Source organism: Crinia signifera, chromosome 19 (genome assembly GCF_055691185.1).
Source record: "Crinia signifera chromosome 19, ASM5569118v1, whole genome shotgun sequence".
Classification (NCBI taxonomy): domain Eukaryota; kingdom Metazoa; phylum Chordata; class Amphibia; order Anura; family Myobatrachidae; genus Crinia; species Crinia signifera.
Genome location: NC_139226.1, coordinates 42,352,469 through 42,379,037, shown reverse-complemented (window position 1 = coordinate 42,379,037; position 26,569 = coordinate 42,352,469). Strand labels below are relative to the sequence as shown.

Genomic DNA, 26,569 nt, shown 5'->3' with positions numbered 1-26,569 from the left:
TATATATATATATATTGTGACAGGGATCACTCACACAGGGACTCAGATGAAGATTGTGTTCTTATTTTTCAGATGCGGGTCACAGCATAGCAGATTAATATCAAAGGCAACCATGGTTACAGGGAGTAGCATACAGGTAATCCCAGCATACCAGACTCTTGCAAGGGCTCCAATGGTCCCTGCCATTGCCCATATAAGATCACTCTTCCCTGGAAACCCTTATATCAGGAAATCCTAGGTGCTGCTTATTACACACCTGGCATCTGCTACTACTCTAAAACCTGGTGTGGATCCTCCACATTACTTTCATGTGAAGAGATGCTGTCTCTGCCACAATATTTATGCATAACGTCCAACATGGCCCATTCCATTAGGTACAAAATGCTCTGCTCCTGGACTTCCCTCTTAATGTATGATTGTCATCACATGTGTTAAAACACCCTTCTCCTCAATTAACTAGATCAACACAGGTGATGGCAATTATACATTAAGAGGGAAGTCCACGAGCAGAGCATGTTGTACCTAATGGAATGGGTCATGTTGGAGGGCATGTATATGTGCCTTGTTTTGTTTGCTAACATGTGGTCCCACTCCCTGCAGACAGATCACTGTATTCCTTACACTGCACTGTCCCCATTAATTTTGTTATTCCATCTCTGCAGTATAGTAATGCTGTGTACCCACTGAAGCATAATTGCCTGCCTGACCCTCTCCATGAGGGAGAAAATGCTCTGTCCCTGGACTTCCCAGGTAATGTATGATTGCCATCACCTTCCTTATTAATTAAATAGCCTTTCCTCCCTCATGGAAAGGGTCAGGTAGGCAAGTATGCATTGGAGCGATTTGGCGGTGCTGCGGAAGAACAATGTAGGGCATACACACTGACCGATATTGTTCACAATATCAGTAAGTGATGTCACTTGACCCCCCTGCTGATGAGATTGTTAGATCCAGGGGCTGCTCAGTCGCTATGGGAGCACTGGGCACACCCTCTAAAATGATAAAAACAAAAGTTGTGGTGTGAGGCCACGCCCATTTACCTAAGGCAATGCCCCACCCTTTGCTCTGCCCCTTTTCGGACCAACAGCTCCTTCGGTGCGGCAGGTTCTGATTCAGCAATTACAAAAGTTGGGAGATCTAATATAGGCATCTGCCTTTCTGGTTAGTTATCTATTTTCTGTCTCTGGAGCCAGTTTATCATCAGATGCTTCAGTAACATAACTATACAACATACATGGGAGGGATGATACACTGGTAGCGGTGCTGTTGTGCTCCTAGTGCATCATTAAGCAGATACATCATCAGAGGGATATAATTCATACCCCAAGAATACACAATTTTATAAACAATTTCATCATAAAAGATGAGTGATTTATTGCTCTCCTGAATAGGCATCACAGGGAATGAGCGCATCCCAGCCAAATCAGCTGAACAAATGGAACACTCTTTAGCATTTATGATACCACTTAAAAACACAACAACACAGAACGAACAACAAAGGCTGGAAAAAGACTGTTCTAATGGATGAACAATACTAATGTCCTGATAAAATCACATCTAACTATGCAGATATGGTTCCTGGCAGTGAAGTGGGGCCCACCAACGAGAGTTCCGCCTCTTTGGAGACCCCTCTCTGCTCTTTGATAGCCCAAATACAGTAGGTCTCCAATGTGCAAGCTCCAACCCCATTGTATGTGCAAAAGTGCAGAATGAAGACTGAAGGTGCATCACCAAACCCCACTCTGTAGTGACATTTTGCAATGGAGCTTAGGGGATTATTTACTAAATCTGGGTGGGATCTGATGCACCTGGCCAGGAATGTGGGTAGCATCCGCACTCTTCCAGGGGGGCCATGAGGGGGGCCCGATATCCGGGAGCTTCCCGGCTATTCCAGAAGGGTAGGTAAGTATGTTGCAATTACATCACTTGAAGTCTCTTTAGTTCAAACATTTTGTATTTTCTACAGTTTCTTAATATAGAGCCAGTGGTACAAGAGAGTGATCTTTTCTTAAAATCAATATGATATGTCTATTGATTGCTTGATATCTTGGCGTCAGCTTGTTTACAAAATTCTGGGCTATTTTTACATTGTTACTTTAGACCAACATTTCTTGGTGTTTATAGAAATCATGTACACTAGAAACTCAATACAACATCTTAGAACGGAAACTAACAGAACGCAGCAAATTGCAGGGGAAGGTAAACCAAATCACGTACAGATCACTTTTAGAAGTAGGCTGTGACCTCACAGCCACTAATCTCTACCCCGTGTATATTCTTTCTCCCGGTAACCAAATGCAAAACGTGAAATAAATAATTCATGCAGACATTTGCATGGCAGTGCACATTACAGGAGCCACAATAAGTGCACGTATCCAGGAAGCTTGTTTTATGTTGCATCGTATTTTTAGGCATCAAATATTCATGAATAATTAGAGTTTAATTAATCTTTCAGCAAAATATATTAAGTATGGGAAAAAATTATTAAAATGTTGTGTTTTTTTCTCTCTGTGTGAGCAGCGGACCGTTTTGTGAAATATTAATAGTTTAGAATTGATATTATTATTATTATTATTATTATTATTATTATTATTATTATTATTATTCATGATCATATTATTATTATATTGTATTTCCCTTGCGACTAAAGCAGTAACAGCTCAAATTCAGAAGGTAAAACTCAGCCCAACTGGGCCACTAGATATTAGTAGATTGTGGAAACAACATTTGTTGTCCAGTTACCCATAGCAACTAGACTTTTCTTGCGGCATGACCTCCAGTATTCACTTTAAAATACGTGTATTATATAAGATCAGGGTCCATACATCAGGATTGAAATAATAATACACTGTAGTGACTTCACCATTGGTTGCTTAGTGATTTTACGTTAGAATTCTTTAGATTGTGAAATCACAGGCTGGTAAAATGAATTTATTATTGATTACCAGTTATTTTTATAGCGCACACATATTCCGCAGCGCTGTACGGAGAATATCTGAACATTCATCAATCAGTCCCTGTCCCAGTGGAGCTTACAATCTATATTCCCTACCACATGTACACGCACACACAGACATTCTAGGGTTAAATATGTTGAGAATCAATTAACCTACCAGTATATTTTTGGATTGTGGGAGGAAACCGGAGTACACGGAGGAAACTCACACAAGCACAGGAGAATATAGAAACTCTGCACAGTTGGGGCCATTGTGGGTATCACACCCATAACCTCACTGCTGTGAGGTGGTAATGCTAACCATTACACCATCCGTGCTGCCAATATGTTCAAAATCCATTGTAACAGGGCAAAATTCATCACTGGCACCGCTTAGCCCAGGACTTACTCAGCGGTGCGATGAATAAAAACATATCTGGGCTCAGAGCCGGCCTTAGCTAATTTGATGCCCTAGATAAGATTTGGGTTGGTGCCTTCTAGAACTTACACTAGTTCCTCCTTGGACCTATTGCTCCTTATTAATTTAAACCACACTGTATTGCTCCTTATTCACATTAAACTATACTGTATTGCTTCTTCTTCACATTACACCACACTGGATTGCTCCTTATTTACAGTGCCCCACACTGTTTTTTATACATGGTACACCACACAGTAGTGCTCCTTATACACATAATGCCACTTACACATATGCCACAAATAGAATCTGCAGATATAGAAGCCTGGGCTAGCTGCAGGGAGTAAGTCATTGCAAACTCATGTATGTTGCAATCAGTCTCATAGTTATTAGCTCACATATTTTATGAAAATTAATATTTCTTTTGTCTTTTGCTGTGATTCTGTGGTAACGGTTTATTTTAGATTAAATGCTGATGTGGGCTGTTCTATGGCCAGAATACGGATATACAGTATAATCATACCGGAGCCTGTGGAAGTAGCCAGATCTCCTACAGTTTAATGATGTTGGAGGGCGGCCTCAAGATCACAGTGAGCATATGGCTGCCGGCATTTCTGGTGTTTAATCCCCGAGTACCCCTCATCAGTTTTATACCGGCTTATAAAACAGTTATATTCATGCAGGGACATAAATTGGTGAATTTACAAGACTATATGGGGTGATTTACTTAAAGGATAAAATGCTTTTATGTAGGTGTTTATGACAGTGTAATGCACTGATTTCATTTCAACCTCAACAGTCTTTCTTTTTGCCAAAGCCTATTAGGTACCACGGTATTTGTGCTACATTGATGCCTATTCTGGTAAGGTCAACTGAAGATGCATTTTAAAGAAGACGTGGCTCTCAAAGAATAAATAACTTTTTAATGCATTCCTAGTCATACGAAGTTAAAAAAAGATCTTTAGTTTACAGTAAGTTAACAACAACAAAAAAAAACAATTATATAAATTAAATATCGTCGGCCTGATTCAGCTGTTGACCAAGCAAAAGGCACGCAAATGGGAAAAACCATGTTGTACTGCAGGTGGGGCAGATGTAACATGGGCAGAGAGATTTATATTTGGGTGGGGTGTGTTCAAACTGAAATCTAATTGCAGTGTAAAATTACTTGGTTTTTTTGCTTTACTGAATCTGGCCCTAAATATGTTGTTTATTTGAGTTTCTTTGCATTAGTATTATTATTATTATTATTATTATTATTAATATCGTTGTTTATTTATATGGCGCCACAAGGGTTCTGCAGCATCTAACAATGTATAGATGAGTAAAAAAACAACAAAAAAATAACAATTACAGTACAAGGCAATATAGGACTAGTACACGGTAAATAAAGACAGTTGTGGCAGGGGACAGGACACTGGAGCAATTAGCAGGGTGGCAGCTATATATTCTAAAGATCGCAATGTTTTGAATGCAATTTGCATGCAATTTGCATGCAATGCGATGCAATCTAGTTCAAAAAGTATGTGTAGCACATACTTTTTGAGCTGTGCGATGGTATGGGCATGGGAGAGCGCATCTTATTGCACTTGGCAATTGTACTGTGTATGGGCACCTTATGAAAAACCCATGAGGAGAGAGCATATCTCCCAACTGTCCTGATTTTCGTGGGACCATTCCATTTTTGGGGGGACAGTCCTATGTCCCGCCTGTGGTCTGTAGTGACCCACGGTGGGAGACACTCCTGCCTTGGGCTGCTCTGCGGTGAATACAGTAGATGTGCACAGCATCTATTCCCAGAGGCAAAGGGGCTGGTGCCATGGTCAGCGGCTCAGAGTCACTGGCCATGCCCCCACATCGACGAAACAGTGTGTGGCCTTGTAAGTATAGGCCATGCCCCCTTTTCGCTAGGCCACACACCCCAAAATTGCAGTCGCGTTTCGCTCAGATTTTAGGAGGTATGGGAGAGAGGGCCCTGCTTGTGAGAGCTTACATTCTAAAGGGGAGGGGCAGACAGACTGGGGTGACACATCAACATTATGTAACATTTGTTGCTCTGGAGAAGTATCAATGACTCAGTACCTCAGTGATATTTAAGCAGAGATATTTTATAATAAATGTGAGAAAAATGCAGAAAAAAAGTACATTTGAATAAAAATGCCTCCAACATATAACCTTGCAGCATATAACCTTTATAATGAGCCTAAACACTGCATGAGTGAGGGGATGGAGTCCACATACCTAGAACAGCTTGGTCTGTTTCTCTAAATGCAATCATGAAAAATACAGAATGAGTCAGTGCTATAGGTGTGGGCTATGGAATTTCTTTCCACCTTATACAAAGGGATTATCAGGTCATTTTAGGTCTCATTAATCATTCAGCTGTGGATGCAGGGGTCATGTCTGTGACATTTCACAGCAGGAAATAACTACTTGTATCCCAGGCGCAATTTCATGATGCGTTCTATGCAAAAACGGCTTATATTTTGTCTCGTGTAATGAGCACATGTATAATAAATAAACAGCCAATTAGGAGCTACTGTAGCTCTAGGTATAAATAAGTGTAAAAGCAATCAATATATAGAGCTAGTGTCCAAATTTGATAAGAAGGGTACACCAGTGACTCAATAAGCCCGCTGTGGAGCTAAACGTATAATGTATGTACAGTGTCATACCTAGTTTTAGCATAAAAAGAAATGGAGGCAAACAAATCTCTCATAATTGCAGACTTCAGTGCAAATGGAAGCTCAACATGTCATTATATATGAAGTGTGGCTCTATGAGGGGGGTGGGGCCAGAATGTTGCAGTTATCCTATGTCCCTTTCATACCGCACAAATAACCCAGGTCTCTGTGCGTTGTGAAAGCGCCATTTTCAAAAACCCAGGTCCAGCAACCTTGCATAATTTCCAACCAGGGTAAAGGACGGGATTACACTATAAGAAGGAGGCAGCGCCAGCTCCAAGCTCTGCCTCCTCCCCCGCCCACCGATGGCGCGTTACCATACTTATGCGTCTAATTTGCTCCCACGGCTCATAGAAACACATTGATCGGCGATGGCATGGCGGGCCAAATGTAATAGGGTGAGAGTTTCAGAAAGTGAGAGATTTTGGGAGAGTTTTCCCATGTTTTTTTAAAGCAGCAATCACTTACACTGCAAAACCAGGTTGATTTTGTCATGTAATTGATTGCTGCTTTAAAAAACATGGGAAAACTCTCCCAAAATCTCTCACTTTCTGAAACTCTCACACTATTACATTTGGCTCGGCATATCAATTCCGTGCCATGGGTGTGACCTTGGCGGGTCAAACAGGCACAAGTGGCCATGGCGCAGCAACGATGAGCACGGCTATATCTTATATATATGTCTAGTGTTCGTGTGTAACCGAAACACTGGCAACGAGTGAAACTATGGGTGAGATTTAATAGGATAAGAGATTCAGAAAGTGAGAGATTTGGTAAGAAATCTCCATTTTTTTTTTAAAGCGGCAATCATTTACACTGCAAAACCTGTTTGATTTTGAAATTTAAATGAATGCCGCTTTAAAAAAACTGGAGATTTCTCACCAAATCTCTCACTTTCTGAATCTCTCATCCTATTAAATCTCACCCTATATCTCTTTCACGCACACAGAAGCACAGAGGCAATCACACATACAGAAACACAGGGGCAATCACAAGGTAGCAGACTACCTTTCAAAGCTTTTACTTCGACCAGGCTTAGCTATTCTGTAATAGGTTCATTAATATCAAGGCAGTTGATCTGGCTTTGGTAAAGCTAGAGATGGGAAAGATTTATTTACGAAGATGGGAGTTCTATTGAAGATAGGATGTTGCTATGGGAAACCAATCACAATCTACTTATTATTTAGCAACTTCTAGAAATAATAGAATCTGATTGGTTGCCCATAGCAACATCCCATCTCCAATAGAACTCCCATCTTAGTAAATAAACCCTGCTTAGACCCCTGTGTTTTGGTTCTAATTTTAGCCTCATATTTTGGTTTTGGCTCGGATTCGTTTTTTTGGCTTCGTAATAAGAAATCGATAATCATTGATAAAAATCCATAAAAATAGCTATAATCATGTAATTTTTACAATCCAAAATCTGAAATTCAGATTTAAAAGCCAAACTGCAGGAAGATCCGAATCAGGACTCGGTTTGGATCTCCTGAAGAGATCTGGACCTGGTTTTGGTTCGGTTCGGATACTCAAAATTTGTGTGGATTCGGATTTCTGGAGTAGCAAACTGCACATCTCTAGCTAAAACTATTTTTCACATTGCTTTACCGACGGTAGGTCATGGAAGCAAAATAGATTTATTTTAGAATTCTTACAACTGAACAAGACTAAATATTCCAAAAGCAGGACTGATAAAAAATTACTTTAATTAAATCTGAATAATTTTTATTTTATTTTATGATTGTCTTTCTATTCACTTCCCTTGCTAAAATATCTTTGAATAAAAAAATCAGTTGTATTCAGAGACCACAATTCATTGATTGGGCTCTAGATGTAATTTAATATTAAAGTGTTATGATTGAAATTAAAAATAAGTACACCTGTTTGCCAGAGGTTCCATAATTGGCTAGCATATTTCCAATCTTGAGCTTCTTCATGAAGATGAAAGAACATACACAAAATATTAGAGATCATTTAAAGAAATGGTTATAGGGAGTGATACCAAATGTATTCCATGGATAAAAAGACCTGGTAACTTCCACAGGAGGCTTCCACAAATTTGTACAAGAGGGATTAACAAAATATGGCCTCATAAGGCACAGTATATTTAATATAAAAAAAAGGATAATGAACACAAATCAAAGGATTAATGACACAAACCAAGGGATTATCAATGCTTCCGTAGCACGATACTCTGTTTATCTTTCAGGAACAGTCAGGAGCTGATCAGTAATTCCTGCAGGTGCAGCATTTAAACGAGGTCTGTCACTAGGAATTAACGTTTTATTACTTATCAGTACTTAGGGATAATTACTCTCCATAAATTATCTTTAATATGAATTATATATGTTTGCTGGGAAATAAAACACAAAGTGTGATATATATATATATATATATATATATATATATATATATATATATATATATATATATATATTTATATTTATATTTATACATATCTTTCTTTCTTGATCATCTTGGAAGGAAAAGGACTATTTCTGGCTGTTCCAGATCTCATTTTCTTGCATCACTGTTCTCCCCTAACAGTACTGTACATCAGAAGTAAATTATGCCAGACATTTTTTCTGCATTCATTTCCTTTAATTATTTATCATTTCATCTGTCTCCTGCATTTCCATTCATGATAATGTATGGGTCCCTGGCCTTATATCAACTCCCAATGCCAAGCCTGTGTTTTATTCACTGCATTTAGCTGCCATATTGAAAGTATTTAAAAAATATATATATATATATATATATATATATATATATATATATATGGCTGCACACCCACAGGAGTTGGATATCATTCCTCTACTGTATTTGTTAACCACTAACGTGGACCTCTGTGGTTGAGCAGTTTCGCTTCAAGCTACATATTGGCTGAAATTGGACTTTTTTCGAAGTCCTATACCTCTGCAGGACAGAGGTTTTACCTGAACTGACGTGGTCAGTTATCTTATCCACTCAGCATCTATACCCAGCTCCTATTGTTGAAAGAAACTTTTATGTATGGCACTGTCCAGACTTGATTCACATTCAGATCTTCATCTTTGCCCCTGATGAAGTCCTAAGGGACGAAACGCGTAGGGTTTCGTTTGTTAAAGAAGTCTATTTTTGTTGAAGTCGGATCTTCTTCCTGTCATTCATTTGAACAACATCTTATCTGAATCTGGAATCTACATTGCTGTCATTACTTTTATTGAAAAACTATTCCATTTATACTGTAAAGAAAGTCTGAATAAATATACATTTTATGTACCAATGTATGATGATTAAGTGGTGAACAGAGCGCACATCTATCTCTCTCTCTCTCTCTCTCTATATATATATATATATATATATATGTATATGTATATATATATATATATATATATATATATAATTAAAATATTTGGATTAAATAATAGAATCCATAAATAACAAAAAATTAGTCTTTATGATTTAACCCTCTGAGTGCCAAGTGAATTTGTCAAAATAGGTGTGAAAATTGTGAAGCAAAGATTTTTATTAATCACAATGATCTGTAATGTATAACTTTTATAGAAAATATAATCTTTTTTTTTTTTTTACACATTTTTTGGGGGAATTTATATAACAAATGTGAGTGACACTGGTATTTTTAGCTGATATTTTGAACATCTCTCACAGAGATATTGGCACTCAAAGGGTTAAGGTAGTGTTGAATTAACAAGCTGAAATTCAGGAAACATGGGCCCCACAGTCTTAGGGCCCTCACCACCTATCATATGTCTCAGCCATTCCTCTGCATTGAGTATAAACAGCTTGGCCTAACCAAAACTAATTTTGTGCTGCATATTATGGAATGGGCATTGGAGGGTGGATAAGCCTGGCGCTAGTCACTCCCACCACGGCAATTCCTTGTCTTTGGTTGACACGTTATTAGTTTGCAATTGGACCCTTCATATGCCAATCTGATATGGTATTCGAGTGTTGCTCTGATTCAATAAAGAATTGATTGATGCTTAAAAGCACCAGTCATTAATTATTTATTCCCTCATGATAATCAGTCAGTTCACTGGGATGGCAGTAGGACAATCAAGAGACTAATCATATATATAATCTCTTTCTTGCTCTCTCTCTCTCACACATGCACAAACACAGAGGTAATCACAAGGTAGAAGTTTAGCCTTCGAAGCATATTCTTTGAGCGGGTTTACTAGTCTATTTATACAAGCCTAACTACTAGGGATGCCAATACCGGGGCATTTTTTTCAATCCCGGGATTCGCTGTCCGCGTATTTTCATACCTGGGCAGGTGCGGCCAGGAACCGGGAGGTGTGGCAGGACTTACGAGGGTGTGAACAGTGGGGAACAAGCTGAGCTGTGCGACCAAAGTAAATGCGGCCGTGTCCGGTAGCGGCGATGCAGCTGCCTGGCCTGTGCAGCATGACTATGACATTGTGTCATGCTACGCAGAGCCTCACCGGCGATGGAAGAAGCCGGGTAACATCTCAGTAGGAGCTCAGACGCTGTCCGACATTAAACGGAGCATGCGACATCTAATCCCGAAATCCCGGGATTGGCCACCCTACTAACTACTCATCACCTTTTTTTAGGTGAAGTACCACCAGTGACCACTAGAGGCCACTCAATTGACCAAATTACCCATTAACGCAAAGTCAAAGCAAAATGATCTGTTTCAAACTTACTGGATATGGGTGCAGATGTATCATAGCAGCGCTTATCGCGCCGCTATGATACTTCCTGCTTCGCCTCAATAGCGAGGCGAAGCAGGAAGGGACATCGACAAGATGTATTAACATCTTGTCTGCCGAAGCGGGGGAGCGTTAACTCCCCCCTCCGGCGATGTCCCTTTCTGGAGATAGCGCATCAGTTAATACTGATGCGCTATCTCCTGTCCCCCGGCCGGCCGCACTGGGCATGCGCGGGATCTCGCTGTTCACGCGAGATCCCCAGCGCAGCCCACAGCTGACAGCAGGGACAGCGCTGTCCCTGCTGTTTAGATAGGGCTTCGCCAGCCTGATGCTGGCGAAGCTAAACCTGGCTTCGTGCGGAACGGTCAGCGATGCTGACCGTTCATACATTCGGCCTGCTATCATTTTGATAGCAGCGCCGATATGGACAGGGGCGCATAGCAGATAGGGACTAATCCGTCATTTTGACAGGCATTTAACTAGTACTAATGATAACTAGCATAATTAATATTTCTGTGCTGGAATATATTCCATTCATGCTTACACTCTATAGGACAAGTGTAGGGTTATTTAATAATGTCTTACTTTGATAACTCTGCACTTTTTATGTTTTATTAAGCTAATAAGCAGCATCTCTATTTCTGAACTTAAATGGACTAGAACACATTTAGTTAATTAGCTACTGTATACTCCTTCCATCTTAATAGCTTCCAATTAAATACCTTAATGATAACCAGGGCTATATCTAGGGGTGTGATGATAACATGACTATGCACATCAAACGGAATGGTGTTTTATATGAAAGAGACATTTATCCAATTACTGCCTAATAACCACACAATCGCATCCTGCCACCGCCCCCACATATAGTGATCTCACTTGTCGCCAAGTCTTTCTAGGTTAGGGTTTTATAACATATACTATAGTTCTACTTAAAGCTGAAAAATTCAGTGTATAAATTCAGAGTATAAAAACAAATGTTACATTCCATTTCCAACCAGTGGCGTAACTACAAAACATGGGTCCCCCCCGCTGGAAAATTTTGTTTCCAATGAAGGAAATACAAGGAAATGCACCTCTAATTTGGAGTTAGACACTAGACCAGGGGTGGCCAAGCCTGTACTCAAGATCTACTAAGAGTTCACATTTTTCAGGTAACCTGTGGATCTATAGAAGGAATTAAAGCAGCATGTACAGTAACAGTTAGTAATGACTACAGCTGTGCACCAGCTAGGTGATTTTCAAAATGTGGACCGTTGGTAGACCTCGAGGACCGGTTGTTCACTCCTGGTCTAGAGGGAGGATTAGAGGTATGGATTAGTGTTAGCCACTCCTGGTCTAGAGGGAGGGTTAGGGATATGGATTAGTGTTAGGCACTGCTGGTCTAGAGGAAGGGTTAGGGGTATGCATTAGTGTTAGGCAATCCTGGTCTAGAGGGAGGGTTAGGGATATGGATTAGTGTTAGGCACTGCTGGTCTAGAGGGAGGGTTAATGGTATGGATTAGTGTTAGGCACTGCTGGTCTAGAGGGATGGATAGTGGTATGGATTAGTGTTAGGCACTGCTGGTCTAGAGGGAGGGTTAATGGTATGGATTAGTGTTAGGCACTGCTGGTCTAGAAGGAGGGTTAGGGATATGGATTAGTGTTAGGCACTGCTGGTCTAGAAGGAGGGTTAGGGATATGGATTAGTGTTAGGCACTGCTGGTCTAGAGGGATGGATAGTGGTATGGATTAGTGTTAGGCACTGCTGGTCTAGAGGGAGGGTTAATGGTATGGATTAGTGTTAGGCACTGCTGGTCTAGAAGGAGGGTTAGGGATATGGATTAGTGTTAGGCACTGCTGGTCTAGAAGGAGGGTTAGGGATATGGATTAGTGTTAGGCACTGCTGGTCTAGAGGAAGGGTTAGGGGTATGGATTAGTGTTAGGCACTCCTGGTCTAGAGGGAGGGTTAGGGATATGGATTAGTGTTAGGCACTGCTGGTCTAGATGGAGGGTTAAGGGTATGGATTAGTGTTAGGCACTGCTGGTCTAGAGGAAGGGTTAGGGGTATAGATTAGTGTTAGGCACTCCTGGTCTAGAGGGAGGGTTAGGGATATGGATTAGTGTTAGGCACTCCTGGTCTAGAGGGAGGGTTAGGGATATGGATTAGTGTTAGGCACTGCTGGTCTAGAGGGATGGATAGTGGTATGGATTAGTGTTAGGCACTCCTGGTCTAGAGGGAGGGTTAAGGGTATGGATTAGTGTTAGGCACTGCTGGTCTAGAAGGAGGGTAAGGGGTATGGATTAGTGTTAGGCACTGCTGGTCTAGAGGAAGGGTTAGGGGTATGGATTAGTGTTAGGCACTGCTGGTCTAGAGGGAGGGTTAGGGATATGGATTAGTGTTAGGCACTGCTGGTCTAGAGGGATGGATAGTGGTATGGATTAGTGTTAGGCACTGCTGGTCTAGAAGGAGGGTTAGGGATATGGATTAGTGTTAGGCACTGCTGGTCTAGAGGGAGGGTTAGGGATATGGATTAGTGTTAGGCACTGCTGGTCTAGAGGGAGGGTTAGGGGTATGGATTAGGGTTAGGCATAGTGGGGAAATACTGAAATGCAGGATACCTGGAGGTCTGACCCTGGAGTGACGGTCACATGAACCCCAGAAAACTCCACTGGAACCACTTCAAGCCATTAGGACCAAATGTCAACATTCTAACATGTTGGCATTTCATCACAGCCTACTTGATGAATGCTGACACGGCCATCATCGACATAATGACTATAGCAACTGTCGACATTTCTTATCTATTCCATACGATTCCGTAACAATATCGGAAGGTAATCTTGACTTTTTGAAAAAATGTACAAGAATGTGAGCAGCAACAAAACCTATAAGGAAATCATGGTTCTTCAGGCGTTGTGGAACTACAAGTCACAGATCCTTGCCTACCTCGTCAGTATGGGCTGTCTCCCATCACTGGTCTGTGTTTCTGTATATATATTTGTGCCACTCACCTTTCACCGGCAGCTGTTAGACTTTGTATCGGGTAAATAATTCAGTGTCTTCAGACAGTAACTTTTCTCCAGTCTATTTGTAAAAAACAGGTTACATGCAAGCTCTATTGATTTCCCTTCTCGGGATGCTCATTGCTACTTTCTGCCAGATTCTACAACTACAATCTTTGTGCAAATGTCATCGGCTTCAGAGCAGTACAGCAACACACAGAGGATCTGCTGGTGATTATTCTATGAATTCATGAGGTCAAGGTTCTCTGCTGTTCAAATCTAGCCAAACATCTCCCTCCGCTCACTGACCAGGAAACCACCGCTGTAGCAAGTAGTATGTTAAAGTTGCAATTGTAACTTCTTCAAAAATGGAATAATTCAGTTTCTCTGCTATAGTGAGTAGTGGATAGGTGGAATAGCTTCCAGACATATGGGGTTATTCTGATTCACTCGGAAAGGCACAATCACTCTCTAATGGACAAAACCATGTGCACTGCAGGTGGGGCTGATGTAACGTGCAGAGAGAGTTAGATTTGGGTGGTGGGGGGGGGGGGGGTGCTTCAAACTGATATCTATATTGCAGTTTAAAAATATAGCAACCAGTATTTACCCTGCACAGAAACAATAAAACACCCAAATCTAACTCTCTCTGCACATGTTACATCAGCCCCACCTGCAGTGCATATGGTTTTGTCCATTAGAGAGTGATTGTGCCTTTCCGAGTGAATCAAAATAACCCCCATAGGTGGAAGATGCTAATACAGAAAGAAGGTGTAAACATGTGTGTTATAGCATACCTCTCAACTGTCTCGGTTACTGTGGGAACGTCCCAGTATTTGGGGATGTTCTGCGGCCCCCCCGGGGCAGGCAGTGTCCCGTGGTGGAGGGCAGTTGGGAGTCTCCCCTGCCACCCGTGAATATACACTGTGCGCATGTGCACAGTGCCTATTCATGCACAATAGCGGTGAAGCCGGGGGCGTGGCCTCGTGGGAGTGTCGCAAGTATAGGCCCCCCTTCGGCAATGACACCATCCCTCCTCCGGCTGCCGGAAAGTTGGAAGGTACAGTATGTTCTAGACATAAAGGCTACATTTGTAAAAAGGTTAAATTCAACTTGGGCTATCAGGGATACACTAAATGAACAGGTGTGGTTGTGTGTGTATGTGTGTGTGTGTGTGTGGGGGGGGGGGGGGGGGGGGGACGACTCCGGGTGACCAAGCCATTTTGTTGAATAGTTGTTGTAGGAGATAAAAGTTCACCCTTAAGTAGTGGCTGGTAAAAAATGGGATAATACTGTAGTACCCCTTTCACACCACACAACCCAGGTCCGATCCTAGGTCGACCGAGGTCACTGTGCAGTAAGGGCCTTTTGAAAAATCACGGGTCTAGCAGCCTGGAAATACGACTCAGGTTATTAGAAGGGTTTTACCCAGGTCAGACCTGGGTTGCTGGGCAGTGCAAACCAGTGACCCGGGTCCTGTTCATACTATAGAGAGGAGGCAGCTGCACCACCAAGTGGTGCTCCCATCCCAGGTCACTGCATTGAGCTTCACCTTGCAAATGTTGGGTCATTCCCGGGGATGGACCTGTGTCGAAATCCTGGGTGCAACCTGGCATTTGCGATGTGAAAGGGGTATAACCGTGGTTCTTACCATTGGCAAAATATATGGGGTAAGCAGTGGTTCCCAAACTCACACAAGGGGCAAATGTAATAGCCTTGTGCACGGCTGCCAAACTCATTTTTTTTTTTAAAGGAGCAGTCATTTACAAGGCAAATCCATGCCTGCCAATTGACTGCCCCTTTAAACAAACATTAAAGAGTTTGGCAGCCATCCAGCATCCAAACAGTCCAGGACTTAGGACAATGATGGTTAACCTTTAAACTGCAGTTGCTGTTGAACTACACATCCCAGCATGCCCTGCTACATTTTGGCTATTCAGACATGCTAACACTGATGCAGGGCATGCTGGGATGTATAGTTTAACAACAGCTGCAGTGTCAAGGTTAGCCATCACTGGCTTAAGAATATACATGGCTGAGCACAGATGGTTAAATCAAATTGATTGAGGTATAATTAATTCACCTGTGCCCAAGCTTAGTTATCCTGAAAACCTGGCCCTTCTGCATTATGGATTGAGTTTGGGAACCTCTGGTATAAACATTTGCTTATATGCATATGTCCTACTATCGTAAACAATATTTAAAATAAAAAAAGTATTGCATTATCCTTGGAACTTTTCACGATTCATTAAAGAGATACTTTTGGAGAGAGGATGCCTGGAAAATCTCATCAAATGATGACATTATGTGCTGTTTGAAATCCTGCTACATGTGAGTGGAATATATGAAAATAAAGAAAGTCCCATTATCTGGACAATATTGCACTATGGTTGCACTATTTCTGAAATATTTTTTTAGAAAGAACTCGGTTGATCAGAAAATATTCCAACTTGTATGAAGAACCCATGTTTTTATAGAGTGAGGATTCATTTATACCAGTGATTCTCAACCTCGGTCCTCAGGATCCCAAACAGTACATGTTTTCAAGGTCACCCGACAGGTGCATCATTACTGAAATTTAAATGGATCCACAGGTGGAGTTAGTTATGTCACTTGATTCTGTGAGGAGACCTGCAAAACATGCACTGTGTGGAGTCCTGAGAAGATATATATATATATATATATATATATATATATATACATATGGGAACAATTGTAAGATGGCGCCCTTTAAGGTGACCTTACGGATTAGGTCAAACAAGCCTTCAAGTATTCCTTAAACTTTCTAAAAGTAAATAAAGTCCATGAATTTTCAAACGTTTATTAAAAGTCTCTTTTTCCACTCGGTATTGGTCGTTGGTTCAAACCATTAAAAGGTTCAGATATTTCAAGATACAGTAGCAAACAAATTTTGTTTGCTATCTTGAAATATCAGAACCTTTTAATGGTTTGAACCAACGACCAATACCGAGTGGAAAAAGAGACTTTTAATAAACGTTTGAAAATTCATGGACTTTATTTACTTTTAGAAAGTTTAAGGAATACTTGAAGGCTTGTTTGACCTAATCCGTAAGGTCACCTTAAAGGGCGCCATCTTACAATTGTTTCCCACATCCTATCCATCCCCTATCCAACAGGGGAATTTGTAAGCTAGGCAGCCCAATTAAAATATCCAAAGTTCTGTGGCGCGAAACTATTCTGTTCTCTAGTCTGTTCTCTATATACATATACATATATTTATATATATACACATTGTGGTTCCGCCAATGGAGAACAAGTTTTTCATTGTCTTGGATTCTGTAGTTTTAGAGTCTGGTGAAGGTTGTAATTGTGCCACCCTAGGTTGAAATCATGAGAAAGTTTTTTTAGACCTATCCTTGTCCAAGTAAACTCTAATGCTGGCCACACATCAGACCAACTTTCCTCCAACCATCCAACTAGTTGGTTGGATGGAATAAAAATATGGCACTGGATGGGGGCAAAGGACAATCAGAAATGTGCTCACAAACCCAGGAAAATGGACAAAAACATTCAGTCCCGTGTCTGAGCGAAAGTTTTTGTCCTTTTCCAAATTTTGGGAGCAAATTTCGGAAGTAAATATTACATTTGCTCCCATCCAGTACCAGATTTTTATTCCATCCAAGGAAAGTTGGTCTCATGTGTGGCCAGCATTAGACACTGACGATCTATCAACCAAATACCCTTATAACAATAAAAATGGGGCCTTTATCATAGAGATGTGCAGACTCGGATTCCAGAGATCCGAGCCCTCACGGACGTCATCATTCCGAGCCCGGTTCCGAGCAGCGCTCGGAGATTCCCACCTGACTCGGGTCCGTCCACGTTGGCAGAACGTCATCACCCGGCGCCGGATTTCGCGAGGCTTTAAATAGAGGCTGCCGCCCCTGCTATCTTCACTCCAGTCTAGTAGTGGGTTGGGAAAGGGTGTGTTGGTGCTGCTGCTGGGGCTTAAACTTGAGCTTGACCTTGAACGCAATATTTTATTCGCTGGGGCTGTCTCTCTCAGTGCTGCTGTGTACTCTGTTCTCCTCTCTGCTTAGGGTGGGATCACCCTAGCAAGGAGGACAGTCTAACTTTGTACTTGTAGTACTACTGTCTCCTCTGTGCGGTCTACCTCTGGAGTGCTGTGCTGTAATTATTTTATTCACTGGGGCTGTCTCCCTCAGTGCTGCTGTGTACTCTGTTCTCCTCTCTGCTTAGGGTGGGATCTCCCTAGCAAGGAGGACAGTCTAACTGTGTACTTGTAGTACTACTGTCTCCTCTGTGTTGGGGCCTAACTCTGGTGCTGTGCTGTAATATTATATATTATATTAATAATTTATTATATTATATATATAGTCCACTGGTGCTGCCTGCACTGAATCTGCCAGTATTATTTACTCAGTCAGATAGTGGTAGATGCTCAATTAGTTCAGTAACATTACCCAGGTGCATGAGGGAGGGCTCAAGTAAGGAGCCATTATCATGTGGCTCCTTGCTGGTTAATCGTAGACCCAATTTAGGGTAACGGTGGTGTGGGGTGCGGTGCTCCTGGACTGGATGGGCTGGGTGGCTTTAGTGCGGCATGCCCTTACATTCTATTAACACTTTTCCCTCACTAACACTATCGCTCTCCTATTTTAATTACATTTCATTTATCTCTCTCTTTATATATAGCTTCGGTTTCTTATCACTAATTATTAACACTTAGTATCTCACTGGCATGCCGCACTGGGCTTCCCAGCTTATGATAGTTTTTGGGGTGCCGCACCCTGCACCTAGATATAGCGCTAGGGACCCCCAATATACAGAGAAGCCTTGACGTGGCTTGGGGGCATAGCATACACCTGCACAGGTATATGTAACCAATATCTCTGATTTCTATTATCATGTAGTGTTCAAGATTGGTTACTAATACCCCTTTTACACCAAAATCCCTGGTCGGACCCTGGTCTTTGAACATGGGAGTTTCCAGGGTTGGACCCAGCTTCATACCCCATTTACACAGCACTGTGACCCAGGTCGGACCCAGGTCTGCGCCGTTTACACTGAACCTGGGTCAGCACTGCTTTTCCCTATGGATGACATAAAAAATGTCCATTTTAGGATAAACTGCCATCCAACCTTCCCTCAATGATTTAAAATAAAAAAGACATGACAAGTTAGCTTTGAAAAATGTTGGTTTGTTTATTTAGTAAAATATTTTTCAAAAAGTTTTATTCATTGCTCAAGCCTACATAGCGGTATAAAAGTGCAGCATCTCCCATGTGCTCTCCCCAGCCCCTTCCCCTGCAGCAGCAGACCGAATCTCCCATGTGCCCCCCCCCCTCAAAAAAAAAAAAATAATAATAATAATAATATAAATGATACTGCATCCAATTATCCAATTATGATTTCTGTGTGCACTGCCCGTATCCTTCCTGGCTGCTGTCTTTTGCCACTGCAGCGCACTGTGGAAAGGCGTCCAGCACTTCTGGTATCCTTTCAGCACTACCCAGATGTCCCAACCTGGGTTGGGACCATTTACACCGCCCACGACCCAGGTCCAACCAGTGTTCAACCCTGGTCAGGACCTGGGTAGGAGACCAGTGTTACTGGACCTGGGTTGACCCCTTTTACACCAACGCTGACCTGGGTCCAACCTGGGTTATTCCTTGGTGTAAAAGGGGTATAACATTACTCAGTGTGCTGAGTAAAAAAATGTCTTGCTTTACTTATTTACTCAGTCCACTGTTGCCACTGGCAGTGCTACTGCCTAAGTGTACTTACCTAGTACATACTAGGCTGCTACAGTAAATATAATTTAATAAAAAAATAATACCCGTGTTGAGTGTGACTGTAAAAAATAATTCCATGCTGCTAGTGCACTGACGTGTGCCACTGCCAAGCAGTACCTAATAATAATAAAATAAATTATTATAAATTCTGCTGGTGCATAATAGTCTGCTACTGGTGCTGTGTAACTACCTTTTGTGTTGACCACTGGCAGTGCTAATGCCTACCTACCTAATAATTTAGTTTCTCTACCTACTAGGCTGCTATATTATTAATACTTAATTAATTTAATTATATATATTCCACTGGTGCTGTCTGCACTGAATACTGTGAATAGAGGTTGCCAGTATTATTTACTCAGTCCACTGTTGCCACTGGCAGTGCTACTGCCTAAGTGTACCTACCTAGTACAACTACATACTAGGCTGCTATATCTAATTTAATTAAAAAATAATACTTGTGCTGCGTGGGACTGTAAAAAATTATTCCGTGCTGCTGGTGCACTGACGTGTGCCACTGAGTGCCAAGTAGTACCTAATAATAAAATGAATTATTATAAATTCTGCTGGTGCACATATACTAGTATTGCTTACGTATCTACCTGTCTGTGCCTAGTACTGCCTTATCTACCTGTCTGGTGTCTAGTACTGGCTTATCTACCTGTCTGGTGCCTAGTACTGCCATATCTACCTGTCTGGTGCCTAGCACTGCCGTATCTACCGCTGCAGTGCCACTCTTACATGAGCCATGTGTTTGTGCCTCACTTCTGTGGCTTAGCATAGTTATCCAGCTACCTCGGTGCAACCTTTTGCCCTAAAAACAATATTGTGAGGTGTGAGGTGTCCAGAATAGACTGGAAATGAGTGGAAATTAATGTTATTGAGGTTATTATAGCGTATGAGCATAAAAAAAAAAATTCTGTGATTTTAGCAGTTTTTATGCTTTAAAAAAAAAAAAATCAGAACCCAAAACCAAAAAAATTCAAACACAAAACGTTTAGGAGGTGTTTTGGCAAAACCCATTAGAACCCAAAACCTCAAGGTAATCAGAAACCAAAACACAAAACACGAAAAGTGGCCGCTGCATATCCCTACTTTATCACTAAATTCAGTTGTCTGTGTATTTATATATATATATATATATATATATATATATATATATATATATATAGTGGCAGTGGGGTGTATCTGTTTAGTATTGTTACATACTGTACTGTACATAGAATGTACAGTATAAGAACATCAAACACCAGGCAAATTATGAGATGAAATGAGGAGGTAGCAAGATAAGCTTCCCTGAATTAGAAGCACTTCTGCTTATCTTGAGTGTTACCAGCCACCCACTGATCTCAGGAGCATTTCTCAGACACATGAAATAGAATCTTCATTTGCCGGACTGTTTCATTATACACCATTGGGACATTACTGGAGGACAGAGATGATGGATACATTCTGTAACCCAGCAACTAATTTAGGTAGATAATGGAAAATCACAGGCTTGACAGAAAGGACAGGACAAACATTCCCTTAGCAAATGCAACCAAAACCTACTCAGCGATTACAGAGTATTGTTGCTCTATAACCCAAAATGCTGTGTATTACTTATTTTAACTTTAAACAGAATAAAAAAAAGAATAACAAAGTGCAAATTTGACAAATTTAAAACAGTTTATGCTGACAATCCCATTTGCTGTCCAATTAATTGTGATTTGCACTCCTGTTTTCACAAATGATCCTCACCTGCCCCCAGAATGGCAGCAGACTTTGATCAGTGAAGTCTAGTGCCGTTTCTGCTTCCCGTGTTGCAGCACCTGTTTGCGCATGTCAAACCAAGAATTGATGTCACTTGGAGCAAGGCAGCAACTTGGTGCCCCCCCCCCCCCCCCATTCAAATTAAGACAGCAATGCAACCTTATTCACATTACACCACATAGTAGGACCCCTTCTTAATTTTATGCCAAGTTCCATTATTCATGTTATGTCACACAGTAGTGCCCATTATTCTTGTTACAACACACAGTAGTACCCTTAATACACATTATGCCACAGAGTAGAGCCCTTTATTCACAATATATCACACAGTAGTAATGCCCTTTTTAGCACATAATGCACACAGTGGTACCCTCTTATACGTGTTACGCCACACAGTAGTGGTAGTGCACCTTAAACGGGTAATGCACCTTAAACAGTAGTGCACCTTAAACAGGTAATGCCACACAGTAGTATTGAATTCTATATGCACAGTAATGTCCCTTACACAGGATCCGATATGATTTCCCGGCGGTCGGGATCCCGGCGGTCGGAATCCCGACACTGGAATCCCGACCCCCGAAATCCCGACAAGGGGGGGACATGGATCGCCCCCCCTTGCGGGCTCGCTGCGCTCGCCACGCAGCGGGCCCGGTGCCTCGCTACGCTCGGCACGCTATTTTATTCTCCCTCTATGGGTGTCGTGGACACCCACGGAGGGAGAAAGTTTCGGGATTTCGGCGGTCGGGATTCCAGTGTCGGGATTCCGACCGCCGGGATCCCGACCGCCGGGAAATTAACCGCATCCCCTTACAAATTATGCCACACATTGGTAGTGCCCTTATACAATAACACCAACACACCATTCAGAAAGTGCAGAGTGATTTGATGCAAATTACACCACAGCAACTGATGCAGTATTCATCAATCAATTACTCATCTAATTTGGCTTGTGTACAGTACTTTTTTCTGTTTAAACAGTAATATATTTTTATTATTGTATGGGGCATTTTTGCCTCCGTAATAAGGATTTGGTAAACATTAGACTTCATAGTCCCCCCTCCCCCACCTAGTAATATACAGTACTGACTTCATAGTTCCCCCTCCCCCACCTAGTAATATACAGTACTAACTTCATAGTTCCCCCTCCCCCACCTAGTAATATACAGTACCTAACACATTTTACACTGTATATGCACGTAGTGGTACATTTACTACAGTTTGCAAAGAATCAATGTTGCCCATAGCAACCCACTTCTGACTATCATTTCTCTATTGCATCCTAGAAAATAATAGACAAAATCTGATTGGTTGTTATGGGCAACATCACCTCTTTTGCTTTTTTTCACTTTAATACAGAGGTTCCCAAATACAATATTAAGGCACCCCAATGGTCCAAGTTATAAGGCTATCCATGCTTGTCTACAGGTGACTTAGTTAGTACCTCAGTCAGATTTAAACATCTGTTCTGAGACATGGATTTACTTCAAACCTGGACTGTTGAGAACAACGTTTTGGGAACCTCTGGTTTAGTAAATTTACCCCATCTCCGGTCAGTGTGTTCTTTGAAGGCCTTGAGCACCGCATTCCCGCTGCCCTCCTTGCTCTCTTTCAGAAACAGTAGCTTATGCAGATACATTTTTTGGTAAAGCCTATACTCCAGGCCATTATCCAGTGCCTCTGCCTTATGCCTCTGTGTAGGAGGTTGCTGAGGAGCCCAGTAAATGCTGTGGGCACACCAAGATAGTTGCCGCGGCAGCCGGTTAAACCGACATATTCCATCCGAAGGACTGAACCTGAGTCCAGCTGGAGGAGCAGCTAGACCAGGGAGCAGTAGATGGTAGGTGCGTGCGGAAGCAGCAACAGGTAGGAGGAGTTAATGCCCCTTTATGTGGGAAGCTCAAAATGTAAATGGGGCCTTGTATCATAACAAGTGTCCAATTGCACATCTGCATGCATGGCCACTCCCCTTAATGGGGCCCAATAGGTCTCCCGCCGTCCCGGCAGTGCTTAATGTTATTTATGCCGCATCCAAATAGTAGAATTTCCCACATGTCGATAATTATTGTGGTAGGACAATAGCTTCCCTCCTACGCCTTTAACAAGGAGAAAAGTCAGACAGTGGCGGCCTACAGTAATTCGTAATTGTATACAATTTGCTATATTTTTAAATTGTCTTGACATTTTTATCTTGGTTCCATATTTATTAGACTTTCAGTGTGATTAACCTCCATAAATGCCAAGGGCGTCATATTTCCCCGCACCTTCAATCTCCAGAAAAGCCACAATGCAAGCGAAAAAAAATCATTGGAAAAATTACCCTGATTGTTAAATGAGTCGGCAGAGAAATAATAGGCTGGAGATGCTGCAAGGATATAAAATGAGACCTAGGTCAATATGTCATTCCTTGACATATTGCTTCATGTGCCGTTATTTGTGTGTGGGCAGTAACCTACTGCATGGAGATGACATGAAACTGAGCTCCAGCAATCAGGGGGATCTTTTCTGAATATACTGCACCTAAAAAACGCTGCCCTAGACTCAATGGCTGGGAGTGAAGTTGCTATGGGGCCAAGAGTTGAAAGAGTTACATTGTCAAAGTTAAATTGGTTAAATATTTCTTTCACCATTGCATACCTCCCAACCGTCCCGATTACCGTGGGAACGTCACAGTTTTCGGGGACGTTCCTGCGTCCCTGCCGCAGCCGGTAGTGTCCCGCGGCAGAGTGGGGTGTCCCCCCTGTCAGTTGCTGGACAGCGGTAATAGCGTCTATTCCCGCAGCTAGAGGTGCTGGGGGCATGGCTAGAGGCTCATAGAGCCACTGTGCCATGCCCCCACAGCGGCAAAACGGGGGCGTGGCCTTGTCTGACAACACAATTACAGGCCACGCCCTCTGCATCAAGCCATGTCCCCTCTGTCCCGCATCGCAAAGGCTACAAGTTGGGAGGTATGCCATTGGTAGATACATAGGGGCCCTTACAAACATTTGCCTTGGGGCCACCAATATATCTAGTTACAGTATGCCCTTGTATTTGGTCATTGTAATGTGGTATAAAATGAAGTGGGGGCACTATTGTGTGGCAAAATAAAAACTAGGAGCACTATAATGTGGAATGATATGGACTGAGATTACTGTAAATCATAATTCGAATTTGAGGTGCAGTGTTGTATAATGTGGTAACGTCAGTCCTGCAATATGATGTAATGTGAACTAAGGCATGACTTATGGGCCATAACATTAATTAAGGCACTGCTATGGTTAAGTACTTAAATATGGATCTATTATGGGGCATAAAATGAACACCTGCTGCAGAGAGGTGCCTCAGGAGAATTTGGACAGATGCCCCTTGAAAATGTTGCTATGGTGCCCACAAAGTCCTGGCTACATTCCTAGACACAACGGCAACAGAGGATCCCATTGGTAGAGGGATGCACTCATTTCTCTTAATTATTTAAATTTTCACATGAGGTAACATTGGGCCTGATTCAGACTTGATCACTGAGCTGTGTATCTTCAGAGCCCAGCGATCAGGCAAATGCCACCCTGTCAGTGCACAAAAGGGGACAACCATGTGCAATCACTGGTTTTACCCCTGTTCGCAGCGCTGAGTAGACTAAGGACATTATTCAGGTCCATTCGCAAGGTCCCCTCATTCACACGGGGACAGATGTTTTTATTGCACATGAGCTTGTTGTGTGCAGCCACGGTGAAGAGATTGTTCACCGGGTGCACTCAAGCAGCATTTCGGGCGGGGGAGCGGAGAGGGACGTGGGGTAGTGCCCAATTACCATATGGGAATGGCCAACGTTTCATGGGCGTTCCCATGAGAATGCTGGGCCTTCTCATGCTAATGAGGCATGACGGACAGGTGGGGGGGGGGCGGACAATTGTCATCCCTGGATCACAATGTATAGACCACCCCCCAACCTCTAAGCCATTAACAAACAGGGTTTCACATTCGACTATGAGATAGATTTGAATAGATTTTTTTTTCATTAAAGTGGCAACATTTCTGTTCAACAATGTACACTCCATACGTACAATTGTTTATGGTATTCTCAATAAAAGATGAAAGGGTTACCAATGATTTTCTGTCTCAGGCTGCAAACGTGCTCGTATCCCTCTCGCCATTCTGTATTAATCACAGTGACATATTATACAACAGTTCCATCTGCTCAGCAGTAGCAGTTAGCATCGGAATAACATTGCGGCAATTACCTGCATCTCCTGTATAGCGCGTCAGCCCTTGGTTTCGCTGTAACTCATAAAATTCCAGACATTTTTCATCCTGCTCATTTCTATAGCACAGTTCTCTCATCAGCGTCATTGTGCTGCGACAAAAATCCTCTTCATAGTCCCCGGACATCTCGCACTACCATCTCTCAGCACTAGGGGCATAACAGACAAGTCTTTTACCATATTGTTCATTTATATATTTTTCATTTACAGTGCTCAAAAAAATAAAGGGAACACTAACATAACACATCCTAGATCTGAATGAATGAAATAAATGGTACTTGTTTCCTAGCACGGCGCCCACGAATTTCATTGTATGCCATCGTATCGATCGGATTGCATCGCATGCGACCCGATTGCATGCGATGCGATCCGATCAGATCAGATTTTTAATTGTACAGCCACCCTGATGGGTGATTAATATGTTAAATGCACCCCCATTGTTAACGCCACCCCCACTATAAACGCCAACCCGAAGTGTGGCAAGCACAGCGAGGCCACGTGGGGAAGCGGTACGCGTCCTCCGACCTTTTCATACCCCCACTATCCACGTCGGCGTGGAGTTGACTTAATATAGCGTGGCGAGCGCAGCGAGCCCCCGAGCCCAAAGCATGGCGAGCCCGAAGCGTGGCGGTTTACTTCACATGTATTCCGTGTGCGCTCGCCACACTCCGTGCTAGGAAACAAGTACCAAATATTCTTATTAAATACTTTGTTCTTTACATAGTTGAATGTGCGGACAACAAAATCACACAAAAATGATCAATGGAAATCAAATTTATTAACCCATGGAGGTCTGGATTTGGAGTCACCCTCAAAATGAAAGTGAAAAAACACACTACAGGCTGATCCAACTGATGTAATGTCCTTAAAACAAGTCAAAATGAGGCTCAGTAGTGTGTGTGGCCTCCACATGCCTGTATGACCTCCCTACAACACCTGGGCATGCTCCTGATGAGGTTGCGGATGGTCCCCTGGGGGATCTCCTCCAAGACCTGGACTAAAGCATCCACCAACTCATGGACAGTCTGTGGTGCAACGTGGCGTTAGTGGATGCCATATGAGTGTGTCAGGAACAGCTGACACACTCATATGGCATATGGTCTCACA

General features: G+C 42.2%; 1 protein-coding gene across 2 annotated transcripts in view; it reads right to left on the bottom strand.

Annotated features, from left to right (window-relative positions):
- SYT3 (synaptotagmin 3) overlaps positions 1 to 26,569 on the bottom strand; it is a 216,628-nt gene that overhangs the window by 92,814 nt on the left and 97,245 nt on the right. For both annotated transcript variants that reach the window (XM_083162445.1, XM_083162446.1), the window contains exon 4: positions 25,442 to 25,611. In XM_083162445.1, coding sequence (XP_083018571.1) covers positions 25,442 to 25,589 — 148 coding nt within the window. In that variant the 5' untranslated portion in view covers positions 25,590 to 25,611. The remainder of the gene's footprint in view (positions 1 to 25,441; positions 25,612 to 26,569) is intronic.